General features: G+C 37.4%; 6 protein-coding genes across 6 annotated transcripts; 2 read left to right on the top strand and 4 right to left on the bottom strand.

The window, feature by feature from the left end:
* The first annotated feature begins 2,895 nt into the window (after positions 1–2,895).
* Positions 2,896–5,272, top strand: LOC111802571 (nucleoside diphosphate kinase-like). The gene is made up of 7 exons (XM_023686989.1): positions 2,896–3,182; positions 3,277–3,333; positions 3,603–3,689; positions 3,879–3,959; positions 4,028–4,140; positions 4,211–4,260; positions 5,082–5,272. The coding sequence occupies exons 1-7, from the start codon at positions 2,940–2,942 to the stop codon at positions 5,147–5,149; spliced, it is 699 nt and encodes a 232-aa protein (XP_023542757.1). The 5' UTR covers positions 2,896–2,939; the 3' UTR covers positions 5,150–5,272.
* Positions 5,273–5,891: 619 nt separating this feature from the next.
* Positions 5,892–8,575, bottom strand: LOC111802587. Its single transcript, XM_023687011.1, has 2 exons — positions 8,383–8,575; positions 5,892–6,609 (listed from the first exon to the last, which is right to left on the bottom strand). Exons 1-2 carry the CDS (start codon positions 8,471–8,473, stop codon positions 6,140–6,142), a joined length of 561 nt encoding a protein of 186 aa, XP_023542779.1. The 5' UTR covers positions 8,474–8,575; the 3' UTR covers positions 5,892–6,139.
* Positions 8,576–9,489: 914 nt separating this feature from the next.
* LOC111802526 (26S proteasome non-ATPase regulatory subunit 6 homolog) lies at positions 9,490–12,446 on the bottom strand. The gene is made up of 8 exons (XM_023686931.1): positions 12,220–12,446; positions 11,998–12,112; positions 11,139–11,229; positions 10,916–11,061; positions 10,423–10,642; positions 10,215–10,323; positions 9,952–10,120; positions 9,490–9,863 (listed from the first exon to the last, which is right to left on the bottom strand). Exons 1-8 carry the CDS (start codon positions 12,353–12,355, stop codon positions 9,689–9,691), a joined length of 1,161 nt encoding a protein of 386 aa, XP_023542699.1. The 5' UTR covers positions 12,356–12,446; the 3' UTR covers positions 9,490–9,688.
* Positions 12,447–13,247: 801 nt separating this feature from the next.
* LOC111802558 (probable ubiquitin-like-specific protease 2A) lies at positions 13,248–17,024 on the top strand. Its single transcript, XM_023686967.1, has 7 exons — positions 13,248–13,508; positions 15,431–15,617; positions 15,696–15,863; positions 15,945–16,076; positions 16,157–16,238; positions 16,327–16,437; positions 16,557–17,024. The coding sequence occupies exons 1-7, from the start codon at positions 13,448–13,450 to the stop codon at positions 16,638–16,640; spliced, it is 825 nt and encodes a 274-aa protein (XP_023542735.1). The 5' UTR covers positions 13,248–13,447; the 3' UTR covers positions 16,641–17,024.
* Positions 17,025–17,774: 750 nt separating this feature from the next.
* On the bottom strand, positions 17,775–20,374 carry LOC111802593 (30S ribosomal protein S21, chloroplastic-like). The gene is made up of 2 exons (XM_023687020.1): positions 19,937–20,374; positions 17,775–18,129 (listed from the first exon to the last, which is right to left on the bottom strand). The coding sequence occupies exons 1-2, from the start codon at positions 20,317–20,319 to the stop codon at positions 18,003–18,005; spliced, it is 510 nt and encodes a 169-aa protein (XP_023542788.1). The 5' UTR covers positions 20,320–20,374; the 3' UTR covers positions 17,775–18,002.
* A 1,206-nt stretch (positions 20,375–21,580) lies between these two features.
* Positions 21,581–25,533, bottom strand: LOC111802479. Its single transcript, XM_023686865.1, has 8 exons — positions 25,402–25,533; positions 24,794–24,904; positions 24,413–24,585; positions 23,148–24,078; positions 22,949–23,068; positions 22,743–22,805; positions 22,538–22,674; positions 21,581–21,992 (listed from the first exon to the last, which is right to left on the bottom strand). Exons 3-8 carry the CDS (start codon positions 24,542–24,544, stop codon positions 21,732–21,734), a joined length of 1,644 nt encoding a protein of 547 aa, XP_023542633.1. The 5' UTR covers positions 24,545–24,585; positions 24,794–24,904; positions 25,402–25,533; the 3' UTR covers positions 21,581–21,731.
* Positions 25,534–26,725: the final 1,192 nt, after the last annotated feature.

Below are 26,725 nucleotides of genomic sequence, written 5' to 3' on the forward strand. Positions count from 1 at the left end.
GGAAGCAATGTTTCGTTCCCCTCCCCAACCGATGTGGGATCTCACAATCCACCCCTTTGGGAGCCTAACATTCTCGCTGACACACCACTCGGTGTCTGGCTCTGATACCATTTGTAACAGCTCAAGTCCACTCTATTTTACTTCTCGAGCTTCCAAATTCATGGGTTAGGATGAGTCATGTAATTAAAAATTAGTAGATATTGTCCGTTTTGGCCCGTTACATATCACTGTCAAACTCACATTTTTATAATGTGTCTACTAGGGAGAGGTTTCTACACCCTTGGAATGTTTCGTTCCCCTCCCGGGATCTCACAATCCACTCCCTTGGGGACCTAACGTTCTTGCTGACACATCGCCCAGTGTCTGGCTCTGATACCATTTGTAACAGCTCAAGCCCACTCTATTTTACTTCTCGAGCTTCAAAATTCCATCGCCCAGTGTCTGGCTCTGATACCATTTGTAACAGCTCAAGCCCACTCTATTTTACTTCTCGAGCTTCAAAATTCATGGGTCAGGATGAGTCGTGTAATTAAAAATCAGTAGATATTGTCCGTTTTGGCCCGTTACGTATCACCGTCAAACTCACTTTTTTAAAATACGTCTACTAGGGAAAGGTTTCCACACCATTGTAAGGAATGTTTCGTTCTCCTCCCCAACTGATACGTTCTCACTGACACACCACTCAGTGTCTGGCTCTAATACCATTTATAACAGCTCAAGCCCACTCTAACATTAAACTATGCTAACTTTCAATTTGATCTGTAATTTGCGTCTCTTTCTGCCAACATCAACCTTCCCGTACGATTCATTGAGCTTTTGAACTATCGGGCATTTGCCCGTTGCTTCTGTAGCTAAGGTAAGGTCTTCAAACCTCACGCTCGATTCTCGAAAGGTATCTTAACATTTCAAACACTAGTAGAGAGGACCCAGCTCTCGAGTAAAGAAGATATGCACTAAAAAAACGACTTCTAGAAGCGTTTTTTTTTTTCGTTTCAAAATATTAAGCTATAATTTTATAAACCCGATTGCAAAACGTCAATTATCACGACATTTCAATGAATAATTTAAAAAAAAAAAACTAGAAATTTTTTGTGCCAACTAGACTAAATAATTTTAGTTCACTAGACAACAATCTAAGCACTATTTGTACAGATGAAGAATTAGAAGCCAGGAAGTTTTAAGGGCCCATACACTTCAAAGCCATTAAAATAAAATTAAAATATATTTTAAAAATCATTTATTTAAAATAATAATTCTAATATTATTTCAAATGGGATAATAAATAATTAGAAATTAAGATAATTGGCAGGGGCATTTTCGTCCTCCTACGACACTATAAAAGACGGAGCTCATGTAGGAATCTTCCCCACAGCACAAATCAAATGGTTTCTAAAGTGGAAGAAGCTCTCAGAAGGAAGCAGCAGCAAGTTCAGACGCCGCATGCGGCGGCAGGAGCGGCGGCGAAGCAAATCCAGTTCAATAAAGCTAAGTATCCCAAGTTTAAGAGAAGTAGCTCCGATGTTGGAGACGACGGCGCCTCTTCCGCCATTCTTTTGCTTGCTTGCATTGCTTTTTCCCCCGCTTCTAGCCCCGTCTCCGGTTGAAGACGCCGCCACCGCCGCCGCTTCTCCGGCCGAGGAGAGATTAGCTATTCTCTCTCTGTGTCTCCGCCGGCCGCCGTGGGCTTTTCATTCCGATTCTCTCTGATTTAGGAGTATAATCATAAAGGATATATTATAATATTTCCTTGATTAATTTTGTACTTTTAAATTAATTTCATTATAAATGTTATATTTACATTATTATTATTATTATTATTATTATTATTACTATTATTATTATATATATATATATATANATATTTTATTTTACCATGAAAATTAAATATTTACACGGGTTGGGTTAAGAAAATCTTTAAATTCGAAATTTCAAATTGGTTGAGTTGGCGACTCAATCAGAGTTCACTACCTAACCCAACTCTTTATTCTCTACCTAACCCAACTCTTTATTCTCTACCTAACCCAACTCTTTATTTTGTCTGTTTTGAGTCTGAGTTAGGTTAGGTTATTTATTATTATTATTATTTAATACTTATCTTAATAATTAAAATCTCATAAAATTTAAATATCAAATATTCACAAATTACAACACATTATTATTCGCTTTGTCCTGTTACATTCGTCGTCAATCTCACAATTCTAAAACACGTCTATTATGGAGAGAGTCTCGCCCTACTTCGACTATTGTCTTGCACTATCTAGTGATTGACTCTGATAGCATTTGTAACCATTAGCAGATATTGACCTGCTTTGGGTAGTCTAGATTGATCAAGATTCTTAAGTTTTTTTTTTATTTATTAATATCCACCTAAAATAGATTTTAATTGTTTTTTAAAATATTTAATTCTTAGTTTTTTTAAGTATAATTTTGAGTTAAAACTTAAATTTTAAATCTCTCAAGATCCCATCCTTTATGAATTATTAAATAATTAAAAATTAATAAATATGTAATATATATATATATATATATATATCAATGAATCTAGCTAACATGTGAATATATTATAAATTAAAAATAAAAACATGTTATCATATTCATAATTAATTTATTTTTAAAAATAATTATATATATTATAATAAAACTCATGAATTTTGTAATTATTAAAAATTAATATAATTGGAAACAACAACAATATATATATATTTTTTAAATGGAAATTAACAAATACAAATTATAAATTATTTATTTATTTGTTAAAGATTTTGCATTTTTTAATTTTAATTTTAGACACCAAAAAGGAAGAAATAATTTATTTATTAATTTAATTATTTGTAAATTATATTAAAAAAACGCAAAATATTTAATTTAATTGTTCTCCGATATAAATTCCTTCGACACAGACCTTTTCGGATTGGGATTTTTGGAAGAGGGCTAGCGAAATGGACGCTGTGGCCGTGTTTGGAAGAGGAGCTCTGCCGCTTATCCGGCCGCCGCCGACGACAACCGTTTGCTGCTTGACCCCTACCCGGACTGCCACCCTGAGCCGCCATCGCCGCCGCCACGACCATCTTTCAGCATTCCCTTCGAATTCTAATCTCTTTCCCCAACTTTCTATTCGTTCTCGTGCTGCTTCTACTAACAATGAATCCTTCATTTTCTTGCCTCATTTGGTTGCCTCCCTGGTTTGTTCACTTTCATTTCTCTTCTTCGTTCGATTCAACTGGTTTTCGATTGACCTGTTTTGAAGATTAATCGATTTTGTCCATTGAGGTGCAGGAACGAGTCGACCAGACCTACATTATGGTGAAACCTGACGGTGTTCAACGTGGCCTTGTGAGTTTCCTTTAATTTGCTATTTCGTTGCTTTCTCTCTATGGTTGCTGTCGATCTTTGCAATTCAGAGTTCTTCAATGTTCATTGTTCGGTTTCTGTGCTATTAAGGTCTCAATTCTTGAATGCGAGTTCAATTGTGTTGAATCATATCAAATTTAACATAAAAAAACAAAAGAATTGAAGAATTCCACAATTTCCTCTGTAATTATAGCGGAGAACTGCTCGACGTACATTCCGAAGTGTTCTTGCTTTAACTGAGTTTGTTTTAGGTTGGAGAGATAATTTCACGATTTGAGAAGAAAGGGTTTAAGCTTACTGGCTTGAAGCTCTTCCAATGCACCAAGGATTTGGCTGAGGTTTGTTCTTGAACCACGTTCATTTTCCACTACGTTTCTGAAGCCTTCTGGATTAATCTCAAAAGATTGAAAGTATTTAGAGTACTAAATTGTTTCTTTTCAACGACTTTGGACGATTACTCCATAAACTAATGGGTTGTTCGAGATTTTCATTAAAATTTCCATTAAACTAATCTTGTATCATTACAGGAACACTACAAGGATCTTAAGGGCAAGTCTTTTTTTCCTGGTTTAATTGAATACATTACATCAGGTCCTGTTGTGTGTATGGTATGTTTCTCTAAGACTCTATTCTGCTGTATTTCGGCTTCCTGTCAATGTTAACTGTGTTTATTTAGGCATGGGAGGGTGTTGGTGTTGTGGCATCAGCACGTAAGTTAATCGGAGTTACAAATCCTCTCGAAGCCGAGCCAGGAACAATTAGAGGGGATCTTTCTATTCAAAAAGGAAGGTTTGGCCTTGTAAAACTTGATTCTTGGTGTAATGATTAAATGCAACAACTTATTCGAACATATTGGCAGGAATGTGATTCATGGGAGCGATAGTCCTGAGAGTGGCAAGCGTGAAGTAGGTAAGAGACGTTACGTGATTTAAAATGGCTTAATTTGTGTGTACATTTTCGATCATATTAGTATAGCCAATGGATTTGTTTTTGTTATGGTAGAGTTCTCATTATTTCAAAGCTAAGAAACTGCACCAAATAAAACTTTCGCCTTCTGCTCAATGAATTGAAGATGGTCGTCTTTTACCAAACACGGTAAATATTAAATCTAGGAGGAAATAACACACTTCAGAATCATAAGGGTTATTTTTGCTAACGATCCGTTTCTTTTAGAAGCAGAAAAAGAAATGTGAGATCCCACATCTATTGGAGAGGGGAACGAATCATTCCTTATAAGGGTGTGGAACCCTCTCCTTATTAGACACGTTTTAAAATTGTGAGGCTGACGGCGATACGTAACAGGCCAAAACGGACAATATCTGTTACAAGAAAGGCTTGAATGGTTGATGGAAACAAGTTGGAAATAAAAGCTTGTACAAAGTGAAAACTAGTATACGCGTTCTTTGAGCGAGCTTAAGAAGGAAAATCCTCGATGTTTCTAGAGTCTGGGTCTTGCCATCTTGGGACGGATGCCGACTTTTCAAAAAGAAAAGTAGCATATGCATTTCAGGACGAAGTTCCACTCGAAGTAGAAACGATTTTGTAGGTTTTATGAAATCCTGATTATGTTGACTAGTTTTGTAGTTTAGGGATGCTGCAGTAGTCAAGTGTTGAGCTCATGTAGAATTACACACCATTAGTTTATTAGCAATTGTTTTAAAATGGATTAAAAATTGTTGACAATCCATTAGATCTTGCATTTTCTTCAATCCTCAACTTTGTCTGTGCAGCTCTCTGGTTCAAAGAAGGCGAAGTGGTCGAGTGGGAGCCAGCTCTTGCACCATGGCTGATAGAGTGACATTGTCCTCAGAAAGAATTGTGATATTACTCTTGTCTGTAATTTTGAATTAGTAGAGCCCTGTAATCTTCCTCACACAACTGTTTATGCAAAAAAAAGAATTGAGAATTTTTTCATCGAGAATTATGAAGATAATGTGAAGTAGTAATAAAGCGTGCGCTAATGGCTTCTTCAATCAAGTGATGTTGTAGCCAAACAACAAAAGAAAGCATATGAAAAGTATCGTTAGTTGTAGATTAAAAAAAAATTCTTCCAAGCTGTGCTAATGGTGGTGAAGGATAAAAAAAAAATTCTTCCAAGCTGTGCTAATGGTGGTGAAGGATAAGGTACTCATTTTAGTGGGAGACATCGAGAAAGCATATGAACCACATTGGTAGTTGTAGACAATCAAAAAAAAGTTATTCGAAGTTGTGCTAATGGTGGTGAAGGATAAGGTACTCGTTTCAGTGGGAGACATTGAGTCCGCATGAGAAAAATGAGAGACTCTCCCGTACCACTTTAGGGGAATGTATGAGTCGGACTAACAGCAATAGATTAAAAAAACCAAAACACTTGCATGAACTCATTATATATTTATTTTAAGAATAAAAATATCTATATATTTTAAAAAAAATATTTTAGATATCTTAAGACTAAGATATCTAGATATTTTAGGAATAAATTAAATGGTCGCCTCTAAATATTCTAGTCTATCCCCAAGAAACTCGAGCAATCTCAATTCAAAACAAAGTGTAGTAGTATTCTATAAACTATCTTACAATCTCTTCTTGATTGATGTTAATAGAAAGTGCAAATGTTTCCGACCTCTTAAACACTTCATAATTAAGCTCACGTTCGGATATGAGAATTATACAATTTCCTTTACATTCTGCATCTTGGACATAAAATTACAACATGATTTCAGCAGGTTTGAAGTAAAACACGAATGAGACCTCATTGCCATTGGTAACTAAATCTGGACTTGGAACGATGTTCGATCATGCCACCAAGTTACGGAACCTTTTCTGATAACGCAGTTGAAAAATCGATGGGTTCTTGCTCTGAATGCAGCTCGCTGTTGTCAGTCAACTGCGATGCACTAGAACTCGGTGACATAACCACGCAACAGATGTCTTCTGTTGCCACTGCCTCCTCCATGATTTTTGGAGTTCCTGAAGAATTTTTAAACTTAGAGAATAGGTAAAGAATGGAGTTGTTCATCCTACGCTGTGTTGAATATTCTGTTGATTGGCAATCCTCGGAAGAATCAGGTGTAGAAGTAGTCGAATAATCTGAATCTACAGCCATCAAGTCTTGTTTGGTTGAATTGACTAACTGATGAGAATCCTTCAGAAATGCATGTGTGTTCATTGCCTCAGTACACGATGAACTTGAGTTAGAATCAGTTTCTCCATCCTCTAAGGTAATTGGTGGACATGGGTCTCGTTGGGAACCGAGTTTAAGCTTCATTAGGGTGGTCTCTGCAAGAAGGAACTAAATGAGAACTGTAAAGAATTTATCTAATAGTTCTTGGTCTCATAAATGTAGTCTTAGAACCCAAAAATTTGAATTCCTAAGCTAAAACACTATTTCTACCAATCGGCTGTTTATCCCCAACTACAGATTCTGGACTGCAGTCTAAGAGAAAGTGAGCTATATGGTTCAGACCTAAAATTTGAAAGCTTATACAAGTAAACAAAGAAAACGTAGGTCCCTTTGGAACTGGTAATCCTCGAAAGACTTTCGAGGAGTGATACTTCCAACAAGCCACCACAGTTTCCATTACTAATAACTTAACAACAATTCCAACTATTTATCTAATCCTACATAATGCACAATTGCACATTCAAAGCCGATTAACTGATTTATGAAAGGAAACTTGCATATTAATATAAAAAATAACTGGAGCAAATTGTGTAAAAGAATTCCTATGAGCCTGGAATGCAATGCGAATAATTAACTAAACGCATGGATAGATATGCTATTAGAGTGAAGATACGGCACAAAACGGTGCATCACTGTCAACTACTTGTAACAGCTCAAGCCCATTGCTAGCGGATATTATCCCCTTTGGACTTTTTTGGGCTTTCCTCAACGTTTTAAAACGCATCTACTAAAGAGAAATTTCTGCACCCTTAAAAGGAATGCTTTGTTTGCCTCTCCAACCGACATTCGTTAAAGGATGCCAAAGCTTAGACTGCAAGAACGATGCTATGGCTAACTTGATCATTGGAAAAAGAAGCCACTACAAACTTGGTCAGCCACCAGCAATACTAAAAAAAAAACTATTAAATAAAACGTTGATGGCTCAATATCAATCGCTAGCAGCAGCAATGTCTCCTCGTTTTCATATCTTTCAGCGTTAAGAATCATGTATTTTCTTGCATTAAAAAACTGCTTGGAAAACTGTACAATTCTCTGAACAAGGACACTGTTGAAATAATATATAGCTAACATTTGATTAATGATAAGTAATAAGAACATAAGTTTGCAATGTAGCAAGTTTGTAGATTTACAATTTGAACAGTTAATGTTTAGTCAGAGAAGTGGATTTAAAAAAAAAAGTGTACTATTAATCAACTAGGATTTCAAATCATCTGCCTATGATAAGCAAATCAACACAACAATGTAGACTTGCCAACAGAAGCCGTACGAATAATCTCTCCAGAAACTCCGACGTTATAAGCTGAACGAACTCTTCACCACAAATGAGCAATGACCCCGAAAATAACAGCTCTCAAATACATAATCCGGTACAGTAGATCCACTTCTTAAGTTAATGAAACGAACAATAATTCAAACAGAGTTCTTCTTTATAGTGAGAAACTTCATTATCTCTCAAATTCAAGAATCATTCTCTATAGTCATTCCAAATAACAAGATAACATCAATAACCCATTCAAATTCTCCCATCTGATTCCTTGTTCTTGTTGGTTACTAAAAATGTCTAATTGTTTCTAATTCTAAACATCGTTAAAACCAGATCTCCTACACTCTCCAATACCAATTCAACTTTTCTCCGCCAAAGTACTAAGTGGCTAAAAAACTGAAAAACCAAAAGAAAACAAAAGAACAAAGGGCGAGAACACATCATTTTTCAATCCAAGCAAAAATTGATTTCCATGAAATGGAAAGAATCCTATCATATTATCGCATTTAATTCAAGTAAGCAAAGGAAAATCGGCAGATTAGTAAAGAGTTCACTTGTGAAACCATAACTGGATTAAAAAGAAAGATTGAGATAGGGAACGAACCGTAGATGGAGAGACAATCATCCTTATGAATCTTGGAAGTCGGCCGCTCCAAGGAATCAAGTGAAGAAGGCGATCTGATCCTCCCAAACATCGTTTCACTCTCAATCAGAGCCGCACAGACACGAATGTCTCAACAGCTTCCTCTTGAAGAAGAAATGAAAAATGCGGATTCAGATTTCAGTGGCGCGCAAATGAATTAGGAAAGGGCGGGAAGCTTACACTGCAATCTTTGTCCGCTTCAGTTTGGGCCTACATGGGCTTTATTAATATGGGCCGCTTCAGTTTGGGCCTACACGGGCTTTATTAATATGGGCCGCTTCGTTATAAAAGTTTAAAATATTTTATATTATTTTGAAGCAATTGATTTACAAACACCAAAACAATTTAATTAATTAATTTAACATGATTCTTACATTTTCACCCGAAAATGACGAATCATCATATGACCGGTGAATCCAACCAACGTGGGTTGACATTTTCTTGGACCAACTCGAAAATAGGGCTACACTACAACCATATTTTTAATATTATTATGAAAATTAAGAATATTTAACGTTTGTAACTAATATTAGTGAAATATTAGTGATGTGTTAGTGACTTGTGAATGTTTGTTTGATATTGAATTTTATGAAATTTAGTTATTAATGTAACATGTACCGTAAATAAGTAAGAATAATTAAAAAAAAAAAAAAAACTCGATAACCTAATCCAACCTAACCTGAAAATAGAGGATTGAATTAACCTGAAAATAGCAATCCAACCCATGTACATTTATACAACCTAGACAAGACCCAACCCATGTATAGACCCGAGGCATCATGGTTTTGGGGATCCCTATCAATAAAGTCTGAACACGACTCTCCACCATATTATGATATTATCTACTTTGAATATAAGCTCTCATGTCTTTACTTGGGACTTCCCCAAAAGGCCTCATCTCAATGGAGAGAGTATTCCTTGATTATAAATCTACGATCATTTTCTAAATTACTGAATGTGGGACTTTCATCATCCAACCGTCTCAATTCATCAAGCTAGACATATTGATCCCGGTTTCGTGCTCAAAAGTCGATATAAAAAGAAGGAAAGATAAAACGAATATGACTCTAGAAAAAACAAGAAGACATGAAAAGGGCCAGTGTAAAGCATTCATCTAATTTCTAACAAGACACTCAATTGATATATCAAAATCAAGTAATAACGACGACAGTAAGCCTGAGGCGCCAATGTGTTTAGAACGAAACGACAGCGCCATTTTCACGAAGTTCCGATGCTCAAATTTCATCGACGCAAACTAAAATCGTAGTTACAGATCAATGACACGAGACAACTTCTGGATACGGTTAAGTAAGAAGTCTCCTTGCTTGATGGTAGCTTGGTACAGAGCGTTCTTCGAATCAGGACGATTAGTTTCGAGAACACCTGCTACTTTATCGATCTTGCAATGAAGTTTTCCCGCAGCAATGAAACGAGACAACTCCCTGGCACCATCAGAGAAACACATTTTATGAGAGAGAACAATCATTTAGACATCATTTAGACGATTAGTATCCATGCATGAACACTTACAGATCGATAAATTCCACAGATACTCCAAATGCATTAGCCATTGCTTTGATTGTGACACTCTTATAGGACTCCAGAAACTGGGAATAAACAACAGTTCTGACCTCTCTCATGTAGTACCTGAAGTGCGGGTGCAAATAACGGTCTAATTTTATTTGCTCGGTCAGACCAGCTGCATTGATACAGATCAAATAAAGAAATGTGAAACCCGAAACAAGTAGATTATCGGTCACGGATTTAAGCATCGTGTAAAATTTCCTGCTTACCGAAGGCTGAGAAAAATGATTTATATTGACAGTCATACAAAGAGTTCAAAAAGTCAGAAAGGTATGGGACTTTTCCGATCACCGTCAATATCTCAGGGGCATCAACGACCTACAGTAAATGAATGAAAATCGATAGAGCAATTGGGAAGACGTGCCAACTATCCATGATACAAAAAACTTAATGCAAATTCATGGAAATTTTAAGTACCTTTTGCTTTAGAGACACTCTATCCAAAGATATAATGCTTGTGAGAACTGTATAAAATATGAATGTGTCATAAGGAAAAAGCTCGTATGTAGTGAAAGTCGAGATGGAATCCAAAAACAAGTTGGCTGCTTTCTTGAAGTTTCGAGTCGACATGCAGTACAAGCCTTCATACACCTTCAGACGATTCTTTCTTTCCCAATCACCTCCTTCTTCAAACAAGCTGGCAAACAGAGCAAGTAATCACTGTTAGACGAACATGACTCTCTACAATGGTATGATATTGTCCACTTTGAGCATAAGCTCTCATGGCTTTGCTTTGGGCTTCCCCAAAAGGCCTCACACCAATGGAGAGTGTATTCTTTGATTATAAACCCATGATCATTCCCTAAATTAGCCGATGTGGGACTTCTATCATCCAACAATCACAACCAATAACATACAAATGTTGATTTTGAAAAGAAATACTACGCGCGATGTTCATATCATGGCTTACTTTTTAGCTTTTTCGATACTTTTCGAGATGAGGTCAAAATCCATGTAGAAAAATCCAAGCTGTAGAGTATGGAAAACCAAATCCATCTTAAGTCCAACCGCAACTGTTTTGCTCTCAGTTACCTTGAGTTGCTCCAGTGCTCTGTCCTGAGGTCAAAATCTAGAACGTTAGGTGGAAGTCGTAGAACAGCCCTACAATACTTGGGGAGAAAGATTTAACGAACCTTATCACCGATACGAATGAAGAAAAGTGATTTGGCTAAATGAGCTTCTCGAACTTCACTTTCACCCAAGTTTTCTTCAGCATCAGCAATCCTGAGTAAAAGATTGATGAATGGCTAAATAAACACATTGCTGTTCTGTTCAAAGTTATAAACAAAATAACACACAACAGCATGGCACCATAAACAGCTACAAAAATAGTGGCCATTAACTACAAGAAACACAGATCAACCATTCAAATCCAAATCCATATCCAGTGTGGGTATGCATTAAGTGCGTTGTTTAAATAAAGGAGGAATGCAGTGAAGGGACTCAACGAGAGTTTCAATAGATATCGACTCGAAGGAGTTCTCAAAATTCTTCAAATTACCAGATCATCATTTAGCAACTTGTATTGTTGGTTATTCAATCTATTTTAGTAGATCTGAAATCTATTTCCCATCAGCGTGCAACAATATTTTGAACTCATATGTGCCCTACTCGTCATATTCAATTACTATAAAACAAAAAGAACCACAGAAAGTCACCATACAAAATCAAAACATTCAGCAGCAGCATAACCTTTCATCAATTAGGAATTTAGCAAAGTAAGGTCAGTTATGGTAGAATCATATCCAAAAGCTAAGTAGAACTGCGCCTCAAATAGAACAGATTCGCACATCCATGGAAATTCCGAATTAACTAAAGTTGAAAGTCGATGTGTTGATAGGAAGTGGAACTGTAAATCGATGCCAATTCAAGGATAATCAACTTAATGCACATTCACGTATATTCAAAGAACTTCAGATGTACTCTCCTACATAACCCTCACACTAAAGAACACTCGAAAAAACAGATCAACGATAGTATGAAAGAACTCACTTCTCGTCCAGCTTCTTCAACTCCTCCTCGTTTTTCGCACGCATCGAGTCCAACACGTTCCGATCCAAATCCAACAGCGAATTGCCGGTTAGGGCTTCGTATAAAGGAGCCATGTCTACACAATACAAATTACAGAGAAGAAAAAACCACATTTCGTAAGACAGAAATCACAATGCGAAATCGATGAAACTCATTGAGAGTATGAAGCAATCCGCGAATTACCATCAGCTTTAACGGAGGCCAATACTTCCTCCCTAAGATTAACCTTCTCGATATCTTGAACATCCGGGTGAGTTAGAAGGAAGAGCTTGTTAGCAAGCACGAGATGAGGCTGCTGAGTTCCCTCCTGTCCTTCCATGGCGACTGAGAAATTGCTCGCCGAGTGAAGAATTTGGGCGTCGTCCCTGTGATGTCTTTCTTGCAGGAGGAGGCACCAAGATTGGCGGAGGTGTGGCTTCCATTTCTCTAATATATATATTATAAATTAAATTAATAATACTTTTAATAATGAAATTATTATTATTATTATTGTTTTTTTTTTTTAATTTTAAAATCAAAATATTACTAAAACAAAATTTTAATATTTTATATTTAAATTTGAACTATAACACGTAAGCTGCCTATTCCGCCCCTCGGTTTTAGACATTTCGGCATAGGTTGGAGATTGTTTCAAGCTCATCAACATGTCGGATCACAATTGGAACTCGTCCTCAGAATGGGATCTAATTGTACTTCACGCTTAACGTTTTTTATGTCTTTTGGTTTGCCTAACCAGTGCATCTTTCTTTGGAGAAGCAACTCGCTCGGTTGAAATTTGCCCTTTCAGTTGTGTAACAAAACATCCACACGATTACGAGTTTGCTACCAACCTTTTCGACGACACTAGCCATGGGTTGGGCGAACCTTTGGCTCTAATACCCTCTGTCATCGCGTAAGTCCTTCAAGCCCCTAAACGGAGGCACCTTGCTAACCTAACGGTCCGCTGTAACAGGGTAAGCTTCAAAAAACCCTTTTGAGATTCTCAGTCAAGCTTCAGTATAACGCCTTGATTTGAGATTTAGGAATTTAAATGAAAGCGTCAGACGTATTCCCGTGGCTTTTCACACTGCTCAATCCCTTGTTTTGTTCTCGAGTCAGGGGCTCTTTCTTACGAGATGTCAGGTGCGTAGGAACGCCCAATCGGATTTCCACCGTGCTCTATATATATATAAAAGAATGAGATCCAATATAATTGAAACAAGATGAATGAATCCAACGGCTCTGAAGTTACTAACCAATACCGTCGAGTTCATTAAAAATTTCAGAACGAATTCCGATATGTCGTTTCGTTCATCGCAGGAACGATTCAGAATCCCCCCGGCCTCCTAATCTAGCCCAGCCCGGCGCCCACCGTTCTTCATCTTCGACCGAGAAGAAGGATCCGGCGAAGTTCTGAAAAGTTTCGCAATCAATGGGTAAACGAAAGCGTCCACAACCGGTGAACTTCATTGACCTCGATCAGCCGACCACAGGTAAAATTTCATCGGTTCGTTTAGTAGCATCTTCTTGCTTAGTTTCAATCGGCATCGTTTTGCAGTCGAGAGATTGGAGGGAGATAGTTTACTGTCGTGTGGTTTGAATTAGCGATTAGAAGAGCGTTTCTTGGACTTTGGCTGACATTTTTGCTTATTCGCGATTCGGGATGGTGATAATGGGAAGCTTGTTCTTACTAGCTAGTTGTATGTTTCTTCTTTGCCTCTAGAGGCTACCAAGATTATTGGGAGAAGAAAATTTATAGCTATGTAGTTTGTTTTATCCAGTTGCGCAGTGGTGGTAATTCATAGTAGGAAGCGGAATCTCGAACTACCTGCTTTCATGCCTGCTCAGAAACCAAAATTTATCAAATACTAGGGTGCCTATGTATGTTAACTGCAACACGAGTTTGTCTTGTTTGATGGAACTTTTAACTGCATCTGTCATATATGTTGTGGTAAACTCTTTGCATATTAGGAATTTTGGAAGGCTTGTTTCATAGAACGATGAAGGTCTCTGACTGGTTTTATGCATCATCATCAATGAATTCTTGATGTGGTTCATTGCTTCCATCTGAAGATTTTGTTTATACTAGACAACTTAATCATAGGGATGGATAACTATGGTTATTTATTCAAATTTTTTTAGCAGGCTTACTAGTTATGTCAACCTCCTGATAATTGTATTGAATTTATACTGATCGTTGGAAATTCGTTTTAGAAGGTTTTGGCTGGTGTATGATTCTGCCTGGAACCATCTTTGATCTTTTAACACTGATTTTTTGTGGGTCGTTCTTTTGAGATGTGTAAACTTTATGGCTGGCCTTTAATCGTTCCTTCTTTTGGTTTCTTTTGTGTGAAAGAAATGGGGGGATCTTGAACAGCATTCATTCTTCATTTAGTTTTGTAAATGTTGACACCTTTCAATGTAAATGTTGACCCATTCAAGGATTTTAGTCTCTATTCTTTAATTCACAACGGGAAGTCTTTCTTGTAGTCCACCTGTTTAGGACCGTTGGGAGGGAGTTACATGTTGGTTAACTAAGGGGACGATCATGGGTTTATAATTAGGAATACATCTCCAATGGTATGAGGTCTTTTGGGAAAACTAAAAGTAAAGTCATGAGAGTTTATGCTCAAAGTGGATAATATCATATTCCACTGTGGAGGTCCATGATTCCTAACACCACCACGGGTGGTCAATTCACTTGTCAATGATCATGGGTTTAGAAGTAAGAAATACATCTCCAATGGTATGAGGTCTTTTGAGAAAACTAAATGTAAAGTCAAGAGAGTTTATGCTCAAAGTGGACAATATCATACAATTGTGGAGGTCTGTGATTCCTAACACCATCACTCTGGTGGTCATTTCACTTGTCAATGAAATATCTTTGTTTCTCTATAAAAAAATCATCAACATTTTTTTTGTAATTTTATACTGTTGGATAGAAAAGTAGTTCCTTGTAAGGTAAACAATTTCTATTTTCTCTCATGGAGAAAACGACTTCTTCGTCTTCTATTGCTTCTTGTTCCTTTATGTTATGGCCCACTATGGTTTCAGTTTTCTCTGTCCAAATCCTTTTATTTTATTTTTAAGTTAGATTGTTTCGCTGAATTCAGCAAGGAAAATATATCATTTCTTGGGGCTCAGCGTCTTCGTTGGCACACCGCCCGATGTCCGGCTCTGATATAATTTGTAACAGGCCTATCGCTAGCAGATGTTGTACTAGAGGTTGATTTTTAGTATAGTCATCTAGGTCCCCTTCATTATAATAACTTCCGGTCATTGTTCCATATAAGTTCTGTCTGTTTATTTTGGACACTCTCCAAATGAATTTTGGCAACAAACCGATTTGCTTACTGACAGTGACATGTTGGGTTCAGGTTACAAAATGTCACTCACCTTTTATATCAATTATCAGGGCATGGCAACAGGAAAAAATCAAAAGAATCTGAGAATATCGAAACTGTACAGCTGGTACCTCCCTCGACGTCAGACACTAGTCCTGTTCGTCGTCGCAAGCAATCAACAACGGAAGTTGAAACCAGTGGTGCAAGTCCTAGTCAAAAAAGGAAGCTTGACTCTAGAGCTTTTGAATATTGTTTTCAGTAAGCAACATCTCTTATAAAATTGCTAAACATTATGAGATATTTGCTGTAATTTGATTGGAATATTGAGATGTGTAGGAACTTATGGAGGAGCTCTCCAGAAGAGAAGAAGATCCAGTTTACATATCTTGACTGCTTATGGTTTAGCTTGTACTTGAAAGCAGCACACAGAAGAAAGGTCCTGAAATGGATTAAGAACAAACAAATATTTTCAAAGAAATATGTCTTTGTTCCTATTGTTTGCTGGTAGATTCTTCCCCACTCACGACTTAAAGTCTCGTATTATCGTGTTTATGTTGTATCATATAATGAACTAATTGTTATTAGGAGCCACTGGAGCCTATTGATATTTTGCCACTTTGATGAGAAGCCGGATTCAAAAACTAGAAAACCATGCATGTTATTGCTTGATTCACTTCAGGAGGCGAATCCAAGACGGCTTGAACCAGAGATTAGAAAGTGTGTTTTTAGGCGTTAATGGATTTCTTCTCTATTATTGTTTCTCTCAGTAATTGATATGCTTTTGCAACCCTTTTCAGATTTGTTATGGACATTTTCAAAGATGATGGCAGGTGCAAGAACTTGAAGGTTATTGGCGATATTCCTCTCATGGTGCCAAAGGTAATCGACATTGTCGTGTTCGAACTGTCTTCTGATCGTATTCTCCCTTTTAACTTGTAAATAATTACATGATCTACGAAATTTCTAGGTGCCACAACAGAAGAATGGTGAAGAATGTGGCAAATTTGTTCTGTACTTCATTCATTTGTTTATGAAAGCTGCTCCAGAAAAATTTAGCATCAAAGACTACCCTTACTTCGTGAGTGTTCTTATCCCACGTACTCCACATTAAGATATGCATAAATGACATTTTCTTCGGCAATGATTCTTCCAAATGCTGGAGAGATTCCATTAACGAGGTGAATTGGTGGCTTGCAGATGAAAGAGAATTGGTTTACAGAAGAAGGTGTGTGCCAATTCTTCAAGACATTCGGCCATTTTGAAGAGGATATCTGTCTATAATTTGCGCTGGACGCGTCGTGTTCATCCTCGGCACGGTCAGGTTGTCATCTCTACTCCATGAGAAGATTTGTATAGCAAAGTTCGCTAATTCCTGACATAGTTTAGTGTGTTTTGAATTGAGGATTTGTTGTGAAATGAGGAGGCATTTGTAGGGAAATGAGGAGCATTCATAATTAGCTCATCTTCTTAGTGTAGATCACTACTTTCATAACTATAGTACCTGAAGAATTGATTGGGTGTTCCAATTAGTTTGATATACATGTAAATGCATTTGTTCATATGATGCTACTATAGAGGATCCATTTTCATTGTTGAATCTTGGTCTGCTGAATCATGAACATATTATTCATTCAATTCAAGTTTATGGATGAAATTTGAGGTCCTTATATTTTTGGTCCGATTGGAATGACTCTAAAGTAGAAATTCATTCATGCTCGTTGAAAAGTTAATGCAGAACATTGCCCTTTCAATATTCGGTAGACGTTTTATAACTGTCATTAAAGTAGAAATTTATCAGGAGATTGAGGCAATGATAGAAGCTGCAATAGAGCAGATCCATACGGGAGGAAACAGGAATTGAATGATTTTAGCCGAATTTGGCGCCGATAGTTATCCAACTTTTTCACATGAGCTTCTCAAGAAGGATTAAAATCACCGCATATATAACGAGTATAGCTCTCATAAGAGGATAGGATACCTTTGATTTTTTCATTCAAAGCATTTATAAAGTAGATCGATTGAAATTACATTATTAGTAGAGTACTACCTCCTTGAAGTTTCCATCAACATTCTTATGGGTTAACTCGATGAGAATTTTCAGGTCCAAAAGTTAATGTTCAAATTTAATCAAGTATCTTAAACACTGACGTTTTTTCAAGTCTAAAATATTTATGAAAAATCACGAGTAATATTGTAATTTTTTGTGTTTATTTTATTTTTATTTTTAATTTTTGAACCTTTGGTTTCTAAATACTACTTACACTCATAAATTTCTTTAATTTTGTTATATTGTTTTTTTGAAAACGTTTTAAAAATCCAAACCAAAATTTAAAAAACTATGCAAAGTAATTTTATTATTGTTATTTCAAAATTTGGCTAAAAAGTCACATGTTCTTTTGAGAGAGATGAAAATCATAGTAACGAATCGGTGAGAAAATAAATTTAATTACTAACAACAAAAAAATTAAAAGACAAAATCGTTATCAAACAGAATCTAAGCCTAAGCCTTTGTCGTCTCGACAAAGGCCAAAGCTTTGCAACCGATACTCGACCACAAAACAATCTCGTCCTGCTCGAAGGCAAGATGATCTAAGCCAAAACATTACAAACAATGGCTTCAACTTTCAAGGCAGTGAGCTTTTTCTATGAACAGTAAGGAAGGTCTACTTGGTAGAACTCCCAGTTGTCATCTCCCTCATCCATATCCTTCCTCCGAGTGGTTTCCTGTTTTAGCTGCTCCTCAGCTCTTGATTCAGGCTTCCAAACCCTTCTGCAATTGGGGAACCACATCTACGTTACTTAAAAACCATGGGGGCAAATATATATGTCTACGTAACTACGTATCTACGCACACGCACAGACTACGACTACATAGAACTAGAGGCTTAAACAATCCTAAAAAAAGAAAAGGGTCCTGTACCAGCTGAAGCTGAAGCCCACTGATAGCATATATGGTCCTCTTTGGGCTTTCTCTCAAGGGTTAAATCGCGTCTACTAGGGAGAAGTTTCCACACATTTATAAGAAATATTTCGTTCCCCTCTCTAACCGATGTGGGGATCTCACAATCCACCCCCCTTGGAGACCCAACGTCTTTGCTGGCACACCGCCCGGTGTCTGGCTTTGATACTATTAGTAACAGCTCAAGCCCACCGCTTGCAAATGTTGTTCTCTTTAGGCTTTCCTTTCTGGACTTTCCCTCAAGGTTTCAAAACGTGTCTACTAGGGAGAGGTTTCCACACATTTATAAGAAATGTTTTGTTCCCCTCTCCAACCGATTTGAGATCTCACGGTTCCATTCGAGATTGAACTAAGAAAGGAAAGGAAGAAGAAGAGTCATATGATTCGAAATCAATCATTCACATAGGTTATTGTCCTAACGAATTGGGTAGGAGTGAAAACTTCATATAACCCGAAAAAAAACAAGAACAACAAGTCCAAGTAAATAAAATACGAAAAAGGAACCTAGTTGTTTTAGGATTACACAAGAGGATTCAAAGTGGCAAGACAAAGTTTTGGTCTGCAATGGGAAGTGAATTGAATGAGCAATATTCATTTTACCATTCCCCATCCATGGAAACTAGTTTGGAAGGTTTGGAGATATCGTCTAAACTTTTGGTGGCTAACCCCCTGTTGAGAACTTGTTCTCTCTCAAAGTTGGCCTTAATGTTTGGAATTAGTAGCGTGGACCATGAACACAATATCAAAAATAACCCAGCCATGTTTTGAAAATTAAAAAAAAATTAGTTTTAGAACTTTGTCATTGTTTCTGGAATTTAATGATTCAAAAACAAGGTGAAAAACATAGTAAAGAAACATAAATTTCAAAACCAAAAAAAACTAAAAATGATATCATTATGAAACATGCCTCAACTGATTTCGCAGAAATCATAGAAAGTGTTCTTCATGGTATCAAGATCATTTAGGCAATTCAACCCAGAGCTGAAAAGATTCTTATTTTGAATACAAAAGTTGCACTAAGAAAGATGGATTATGGAAATCAACCATATAAGTGACCTTATTATCCAATAATCTTAATACTAATCACGATCACATTGTAACTAAGCAGCATCCAACTATTTTCCTGTTTGATTTTGCTCAACGATTCATCATTGCTTTAGTTTATAGCTGGCTAAGCTACTCAAGTTCAATTACTGGAACTTAATCCTCCAGTTGAAAAATCCTCCCTATCCTCTGTTTTCCTCTCCCACTAAATTAGAAGAAGGTCTAATAAGCTAATTCTTTGAATTGATATTGATCAATCTAAGGGCGGATTCTGAGTTTTGGACGATGTTATGGAAGATCAAAAGAGGGAGAGGAGAATAGGAAACCAAGGAGAACAATGGTGGTATTGGTGCTTCAAGGGCACAACTGTTTGGATTGAATTTTTGGAAGAGGAACCTATTCAAGAAGTTGATATCGAAATGCACTGTTTGGCTGCCCAGAAAGTGAAAGAAAACAGACGATTCCACCAAGAAAATCCCTACAATCTAATCAATTCGAAAGAACTAAATCACAAAAAATCCACATGCAGCCATTTCATCTCATCAAGTTTTGCTTTAGAAACGAGATAACTAACCTCTTGCGATTCCTTTTTGCGGATTCTCTAGCTTTCCTCTTTCTCTTCGCCTGGCTGTTCTCAAAAAATCTTCTCCTCTTACACTCCTGCAAGATTCCAGCTCTCAAAACCTGTCTCCTGAACTGATTCACTAGCTTCTCTTCAGGATCGTTATTGTCCACAGTGATCAAAACATTGTAATTCCTTACGCTTAAGATGGGAGAGGTAGATTCTGGGGAAGAAGACGTAACAGAGCTCCTGGTCCTGGCGGCAGCCAACCGTGCCAGTTTTGGCTTCGTAAGAGACTGAAAATTTAAAGAGACTGACTCAAGGTGTGGAGTGGAAGGTTTCGAGATGGAGAGGAAGGAGAAGAACTCCGTGAGAGATGTTGTAGCGGCGTCCATGGCGACTCACCGGTGTTCCCGTCTTCCACTACCTCTGCGGACTGCCGGCCGAGCCCTGTCGGGCAGGTGAAGCGTAGGTCCTTTTGCTAATGGGCTGGTTGGGTCAGTTATGGGCCGATTGAGTGGAGCCCAGCCCATACATTGGGGAATTTGCTAATATGTCTATTTATGAGAAATCAAGCTTTGTGAAGCTCGTGTAGCTCAACACTGCACTCTTGCGACAGCGGAATATTGATTGTGCAACACTTGTGGCAGCTCATGTCACAACTGTCCCGTTACACTCTTCACAATTGCACTCTTGTGGTAGTGGGACATTGATTGTGCAACACTTGTGGCCGCTCATGTCACAACTATCCCGCTACACTCTTGCAGCAGCGGGACAACTGCACTCTTGCGGCAACGAGATATTGATTGTGCGACACTTGTTCTAACTAAGTAAGTAAGTCAGACGTGTGAGATTTAAACTTCACAGACAATATTGACGTATGCTAAAACTTCGGATCACGTTTGAGGGAAATGTTTTTAGAAAACACGAGCGATGTAATGCTTTAGAAAACATTTTGAAAAAAAAAAAAAACGAATGTTATAAGCCAAAAGTAAATGAACGACCACATCTTTCATAGCATAGAACTTTGGATAGAAAGAACGGACAACTAGTCGCATCCTCCTACCGTACATTTTGGGGACGTTTTTAACCATGACGGGTGTAGACATGATTTTAGTGACCGATTATACAACTCGTATTAATACAACAAGAATAGTAAAAGGCTACCTAACCTGAAAGCAAGTAAAAAATTGTTTGAAACAGACATGCAACCATAGACAACATGACTAGATAAGCATGAGCCGGACATCCAACATGTCTTAAACAAGCATGACCATGACACTAAAGTAAAAAAAAAAAGTTTAGAATGAGCATGCAACCATAGACAACATGTCTAGACAAGCATGAGCAGGACATCCAACATGCCGCCGTCAAAGGCAACACTCCTTGGACAAACAAGACCATGACACTAAAGTAAAAAAGGGTTTGAAACGAGCATACAACCATAGACAACATGTCTAGACAAGCATGACTAGGACATCCAACATGCCTCCATAGGCAACACGCCTTGGACAAATATGACCATGACACTAAAGTAAAAAAGGGTTTGGAATGAACATGCAACCATAGACAACATGTTTAGACAAGTATGACCAAGACATCCGACGTGCAGCCAAAGAACTTCAAACAAAGAGTTCTAAAACTAGGAGGTGAAAGTTTTAGAGCCAACAAATACGTTAATTAACATGATTTTCCCCAAACTTTACACTGCAACAGAGTCCACCGTTGCTTAGACTTATGATCTGTTTACCATAAGATTTGAGCAGCAAACCAAAACATAGAAGAGATTAAGAAACATATAATACAACTAATTTTTACATTTCCGAACGCGTACTTCATATATGCGTTCAAGCTCGTCCTCGACGTGAAATAAACACTCGTCCCCTGATTGAATTTTATTTGCAGAACAAAAAGCTTCCCACCCACTTGTTAGAACATGAACATTCGGCATCTCGTGGTAAAGAATCGGCCACAATCTCTTCCTCGGATCCCGAAGAAACACTAACCTTCTCTTCTCTGGATTTTTTCGGGCTCTTGAACATGGGGACTGCAAACTCGTCGGTAGCTCCTTTATGGGTGTCAAAATAACGTGACAAAGGGTAAGCAGTCCATTCAGTAATTAGCTCATAACTTATTTGGGTACAGACATGAAGCATCATCGTGATGATATCAGTGCATCGTTCATATGAGATTCGTACTCTCGGGCATCACACGATATCACACATAAATATGTACAAGCCTGAGTGCATATGTCTAGGTACGTATTATTATGCTTATTTAGTTCGACTTTATAACATGAAATACTATACTTGTTTCTCGAATTTCTACTATTTTGGATCACTAAATCCGAAAATAGAAAACTCAATGAACCTAGAAACATTAAAACACGATCCAGATTTTCGATCAACCAAACAATGAACCTAAAAACATTAAAACACGATCCAGATTACCGATCAACCAAACAATGAACCTAAAAACATTAAAACACGATCCAGAGTACTATATCAATATCAATTTCTTATGAGAAATATAAACTAAAACATGGCATAACCTTTAATGAACTAATATGAATGAACTTCATACTTAACAAAGCAAGAGTTGGCAGTAGCATACCAGAAACGATAGAGTATCTTTAGCCACTATGCAGGAGACGTGGGCTCGAGTTGCTATCGAATCTGCATTACTGTCATTACCATCACTACCACTTTGGTTAGACTTTTCGAGGAGCTCCTCCTTCACTTTTGACACCGCTGTAACCAAAACAAATCCCATTTAGACATTGCTGAATCCACAGACTGCAAAGAAATGATGTGATTACATATTTGTCCAATGAAGTCTTCATAGTTGTTCATGTCTGTTTTAGTGGTCTTTTTGACGTCCCCTGTTCGAATACAGCATTCACAGTAATATAACATTACAACGTTTTACAGATTCCTGAGGGCAAGAAGTGACGTTTCTTATCTATAGACGAGAGCAAATTGACAATTATACAGCCATATAGAGTAACCAGACTAGAGAGCAAACCGTGCGGACACTTTTTAACCTCCAGGGAAATTGGAGGATACTCGAGTTTCATGCCATGGGAATGGTCGATGGGAAAAGTATGTTTATTATTAGACTCCTGATGATCATGTCTTGTAATTGCTGAAATATTTTTCAAACATAATTAGTTATCTTGAATATAACTCATAACGGAACTGTATCGTATCACTTTAGTACTCACTTGATGGTGTGTCGCATACTGCTGGTATATTCTGGCAGTCTTTTACACTTTTTAATGGCATGTCACAAAAACGCTCCACATTTCTATCAGAATTAGTTGCAGACGTAATAAAAGGAACCTCGATGGTCTTATCGTGGCAAGGATTGTTATCAGAGACACTCCTCTTTATGTCAGCCTCCTCAAAACACAGACTTTTATCTCCTTTTATATCAACCCGAGCATTGTTAATTCGGCTGACATCAATTGCAGCGTTTAATGACGTGGAAGCACGGTTAGGATTTAATTCATCCCCAGCAACTTTCTTCGTGGTAATCTCATTGACGCAGAAATTAGTCGTCTGCATTTCCATGGAAAACAAGTCGAATAAGGGACTTCTGTTTTCCTCCAGTCCTACGTCCTTGTTTTGGTTGATGAAAGCGTACGAATAATCAACAATGTCTGCTTTACAGAGAGATCCGTTCCGTTCATTACTGCTCTGGTACTTTGGCCTTTTGTCCTGGTTCAAGTTCAAATTCAAGTCTCGATAACAAGTCGCGCAACATTTATCTTGAGACAGTGCCACATTGGATCCAGAACCCACAGAGGGGCAGGAAGCTTGTGGATAGGTCAAACCTTCATTAGTTGTCTCAAGTACAGGACAATTACTTCTAGTTCTTTTCCTCATATTGCTTTTGTTAGCAAACTCCTTTTCGCAACCAGTTTTCGTGTAGATAGTAACATTGAAGTGCAAGTCCATGATGTGATTGAAGGTCAAAAAATCCCCAATTTCTAAGCTATGCTCTGATGAAAACGCACTCCACCCTTCTCGAAACGCAAGAGATCCTTCACAATTGGAAACTGTTACCTTCCATTGTTGCCCAAGAGAATCCTCAAGAACAACTTTTTTATTAACCAACCTCGACACCGTAGCAGCAAACACGGGTGGGAAGTACTGAAAAATAACAAAACACGCATCAATGACAAAGAGTGCAAGTATCAAGGGAATGAGATGAACTCGTAGGCACACCAACAATAGAGATATAGTTACATGGAGATTCGCCAAATGGAAAGACCTCGAGCGGTGGCATCCAATAGATAATAGTTATAAGAACTACAACACCTTAAATATATTCAAAAACACGAATGGAGAATGCCACAAACAATTAACAAGTTACCATTTTGGATAAAACAAACATCAAGCTTGTCTACGACATGAACAAATACAAAAATTTAGAAGGCTGGAAACAAAATTTTGGAGATATTAACAAAAACGAGGAAGAACATACCAAAACTTCGGAAAAGCGATCGCCAAACATAACTTTGAAGAACGAAGTTACAGATGATAAACTATTTGTCTTTCTATGAAGATGTAAGCATCTTTTGGTGCATTCTGGACAGGCTTCTACCTCGCTGCTCATCTCTTGCTGCTATCTACTAAAAATGCAAAGATGAAAAAGATCTGCCACATAATGGAAGAGTGATTGTTAGGAAAACCCCAAAGAAGTATGTAATGATGCTAAGAATGGTGCTCTAATGGGTGAATTGGGGCTTCCTATATTTGAAAGATGCATTGAATGATGTAATTAGATAGCTTATTTGAAAAGTTCATCATCTAAATCTCCATTTTCAGAGAATTTTACATAATATTCAAATCCACAATGCATTACTTTGAAGTGGCTTCAACTTCAAAGGGCTATTACTGAGATGCCCATCAAGATCATCCTCATAAACAAACAGAAAGCTTTCAGTTGAAGCGTCGATCAGTCCTTTGAATGATCCTTCAAATACATAAACATTTTTCAAATCAGAACAAATATGATAACCATAACTTCTTTCCCTCTCCATCAAACAATGAATTGAACATGGGATTCCAAAAAACAAGGAAAAACACAAAACGTTAAGCTTCATCAATTTCCAAGGCTATTTCAGTAGGAATAAACTGAGAAAAGTAGCAAAAAGTTCAAATGATTCATTATTTGAAGTGTTTCTTAACATCCACAGCCATCTCGAAGAACAAAAAATTCCCACTCATTTACTCGAAGAACCGCACTATTCCCAATTACGAAACAAAACTCAGCATTATTGATTTCGAACTTCTATTAAGCCAATGCGCCATGCATATAATTCAGCACATAAACAGATGAAGCTAAAGAAATTCCGACGAAAAACAATGAACTGAAGAACAATGACGTGATCAGAATCTGAACTCGAATCAACAGTCAACGTAAAGGGGGAAAAAAGAACAGAAAAAGAAAAAGTTGGAAACGGTGAGAACTTTTGGTGAAGAATGCTGAATTCCCAGAATCACAAGGCTCTGTTCTTGCTCTCTAAAACCAGTGCCTATGCCGGCGCCGCTGAGGGGGCTCCGTTTTATGCTTGGCGGGTTCCGCGACGGTAGCCAACAAGTCGAGAAGTTTAACCGGAGGAGGTGAAAGCAAAATCAATTGAGATGAATATATGGATTGGGCTTTTGAGCCGAGCCCAAGGTTCGATAATATTTTGGGCCGAGCCCAAGCTCGATATATCCTTTGGGCCGAGCCCAAGCTCGATACATCCTTTGGGCCGAGCCCAATGTCTGTATAATATTTCAAAGTTTTGGAAAATACCAATAAAATATTTTTAAAATGAAAAAGGTTATACAATTAAAAGAATTTAGAGATTAAATTTATATTTTAGCAAAAAACAATTATTCTCGTTATTTATCATTAAATTTTCACGTCAATATGAACATAACTTACGCTCGTAGGTTTAAGATTTGATTGTCAATATTAATACAATTAATCGTTTAAAAACGATATTTATTTTCTTAAGATCAGATGTTCAAATTTTGTTTCTTTTACATGTTTGTGGTTATGAGATCCCACATTGTTGGAGAGGGTAGCGAAACATTCCTTATAAGGGTGCGAGAAACCTAGATAAGGGTGTGAAAACCACTCTCTTGTAGACACGTTTTAAAGTCGTGAGGTTGACAACGATGCGTAACGAGCTAAGCAAACAATATCTGTTAGCGGTAGACTTGAGCTATTATAAATAGTATCAAAGCTAGACACTGGGCGGTGTGCCAAAGTAAGACCATGAGAGCTTATGCTCAAAGTGGATAATATCATACAATTGTGGAAAGTCGTGTTTGTCTAACATGGTATCAAAGTCATGCCCTGAACTTAGTCATGTCAATAAAATTCTCAAATGTCGAACAAAAGACTCCAAAAGAAAAAGGAGTCCAGGCTCCTCGAAGGCATAGTAAAAAACGACTAAGACTCCAAAAGAAAATGAGAGTCTGACCTCGATTAAAGGGAGTCATACTTTGTTCGAGGGTAGGTGTTGAATGAAAGTCCTATATCGGCTAATTTAGAGAATGGTCATGAGTTTACTCTCTCCATTGGTACGAGGCTTTTGGGGAAACCTAAAACAAAGCCATGAGAGCTTATGCTCAAAGTGGACAATATCATACTATTGTGGAGAGTCGTGTTCGTCAAGGACGATAACCTTCCAAGGGAAGTGGATTGTGAGATCTTACATCGATTGGAGAGGGTAACAGAGCATTGTTTATAAGAGTGCAAGGACTCTAGATAAAGGTGTAGAAGCCACTCCCCAGTAAA

This window comes from Cucurbita pepo, chromosome LG09, assembly GCF_002806865.2.
Source record: "Cucurbita pepo subsp. pepo cultivar mu-cu-16 chromosome LG09, ASM280686v2, whole genome shotgun sequence".
Taxonomy (NCBI): domain Eukaryota; kingdom Viridiplantae; phylum Streptophyta; class Magnoliopsida; order Cucurbitales; family Cucurbitaceae; genus Cucurbita; species Cucurbita pepo.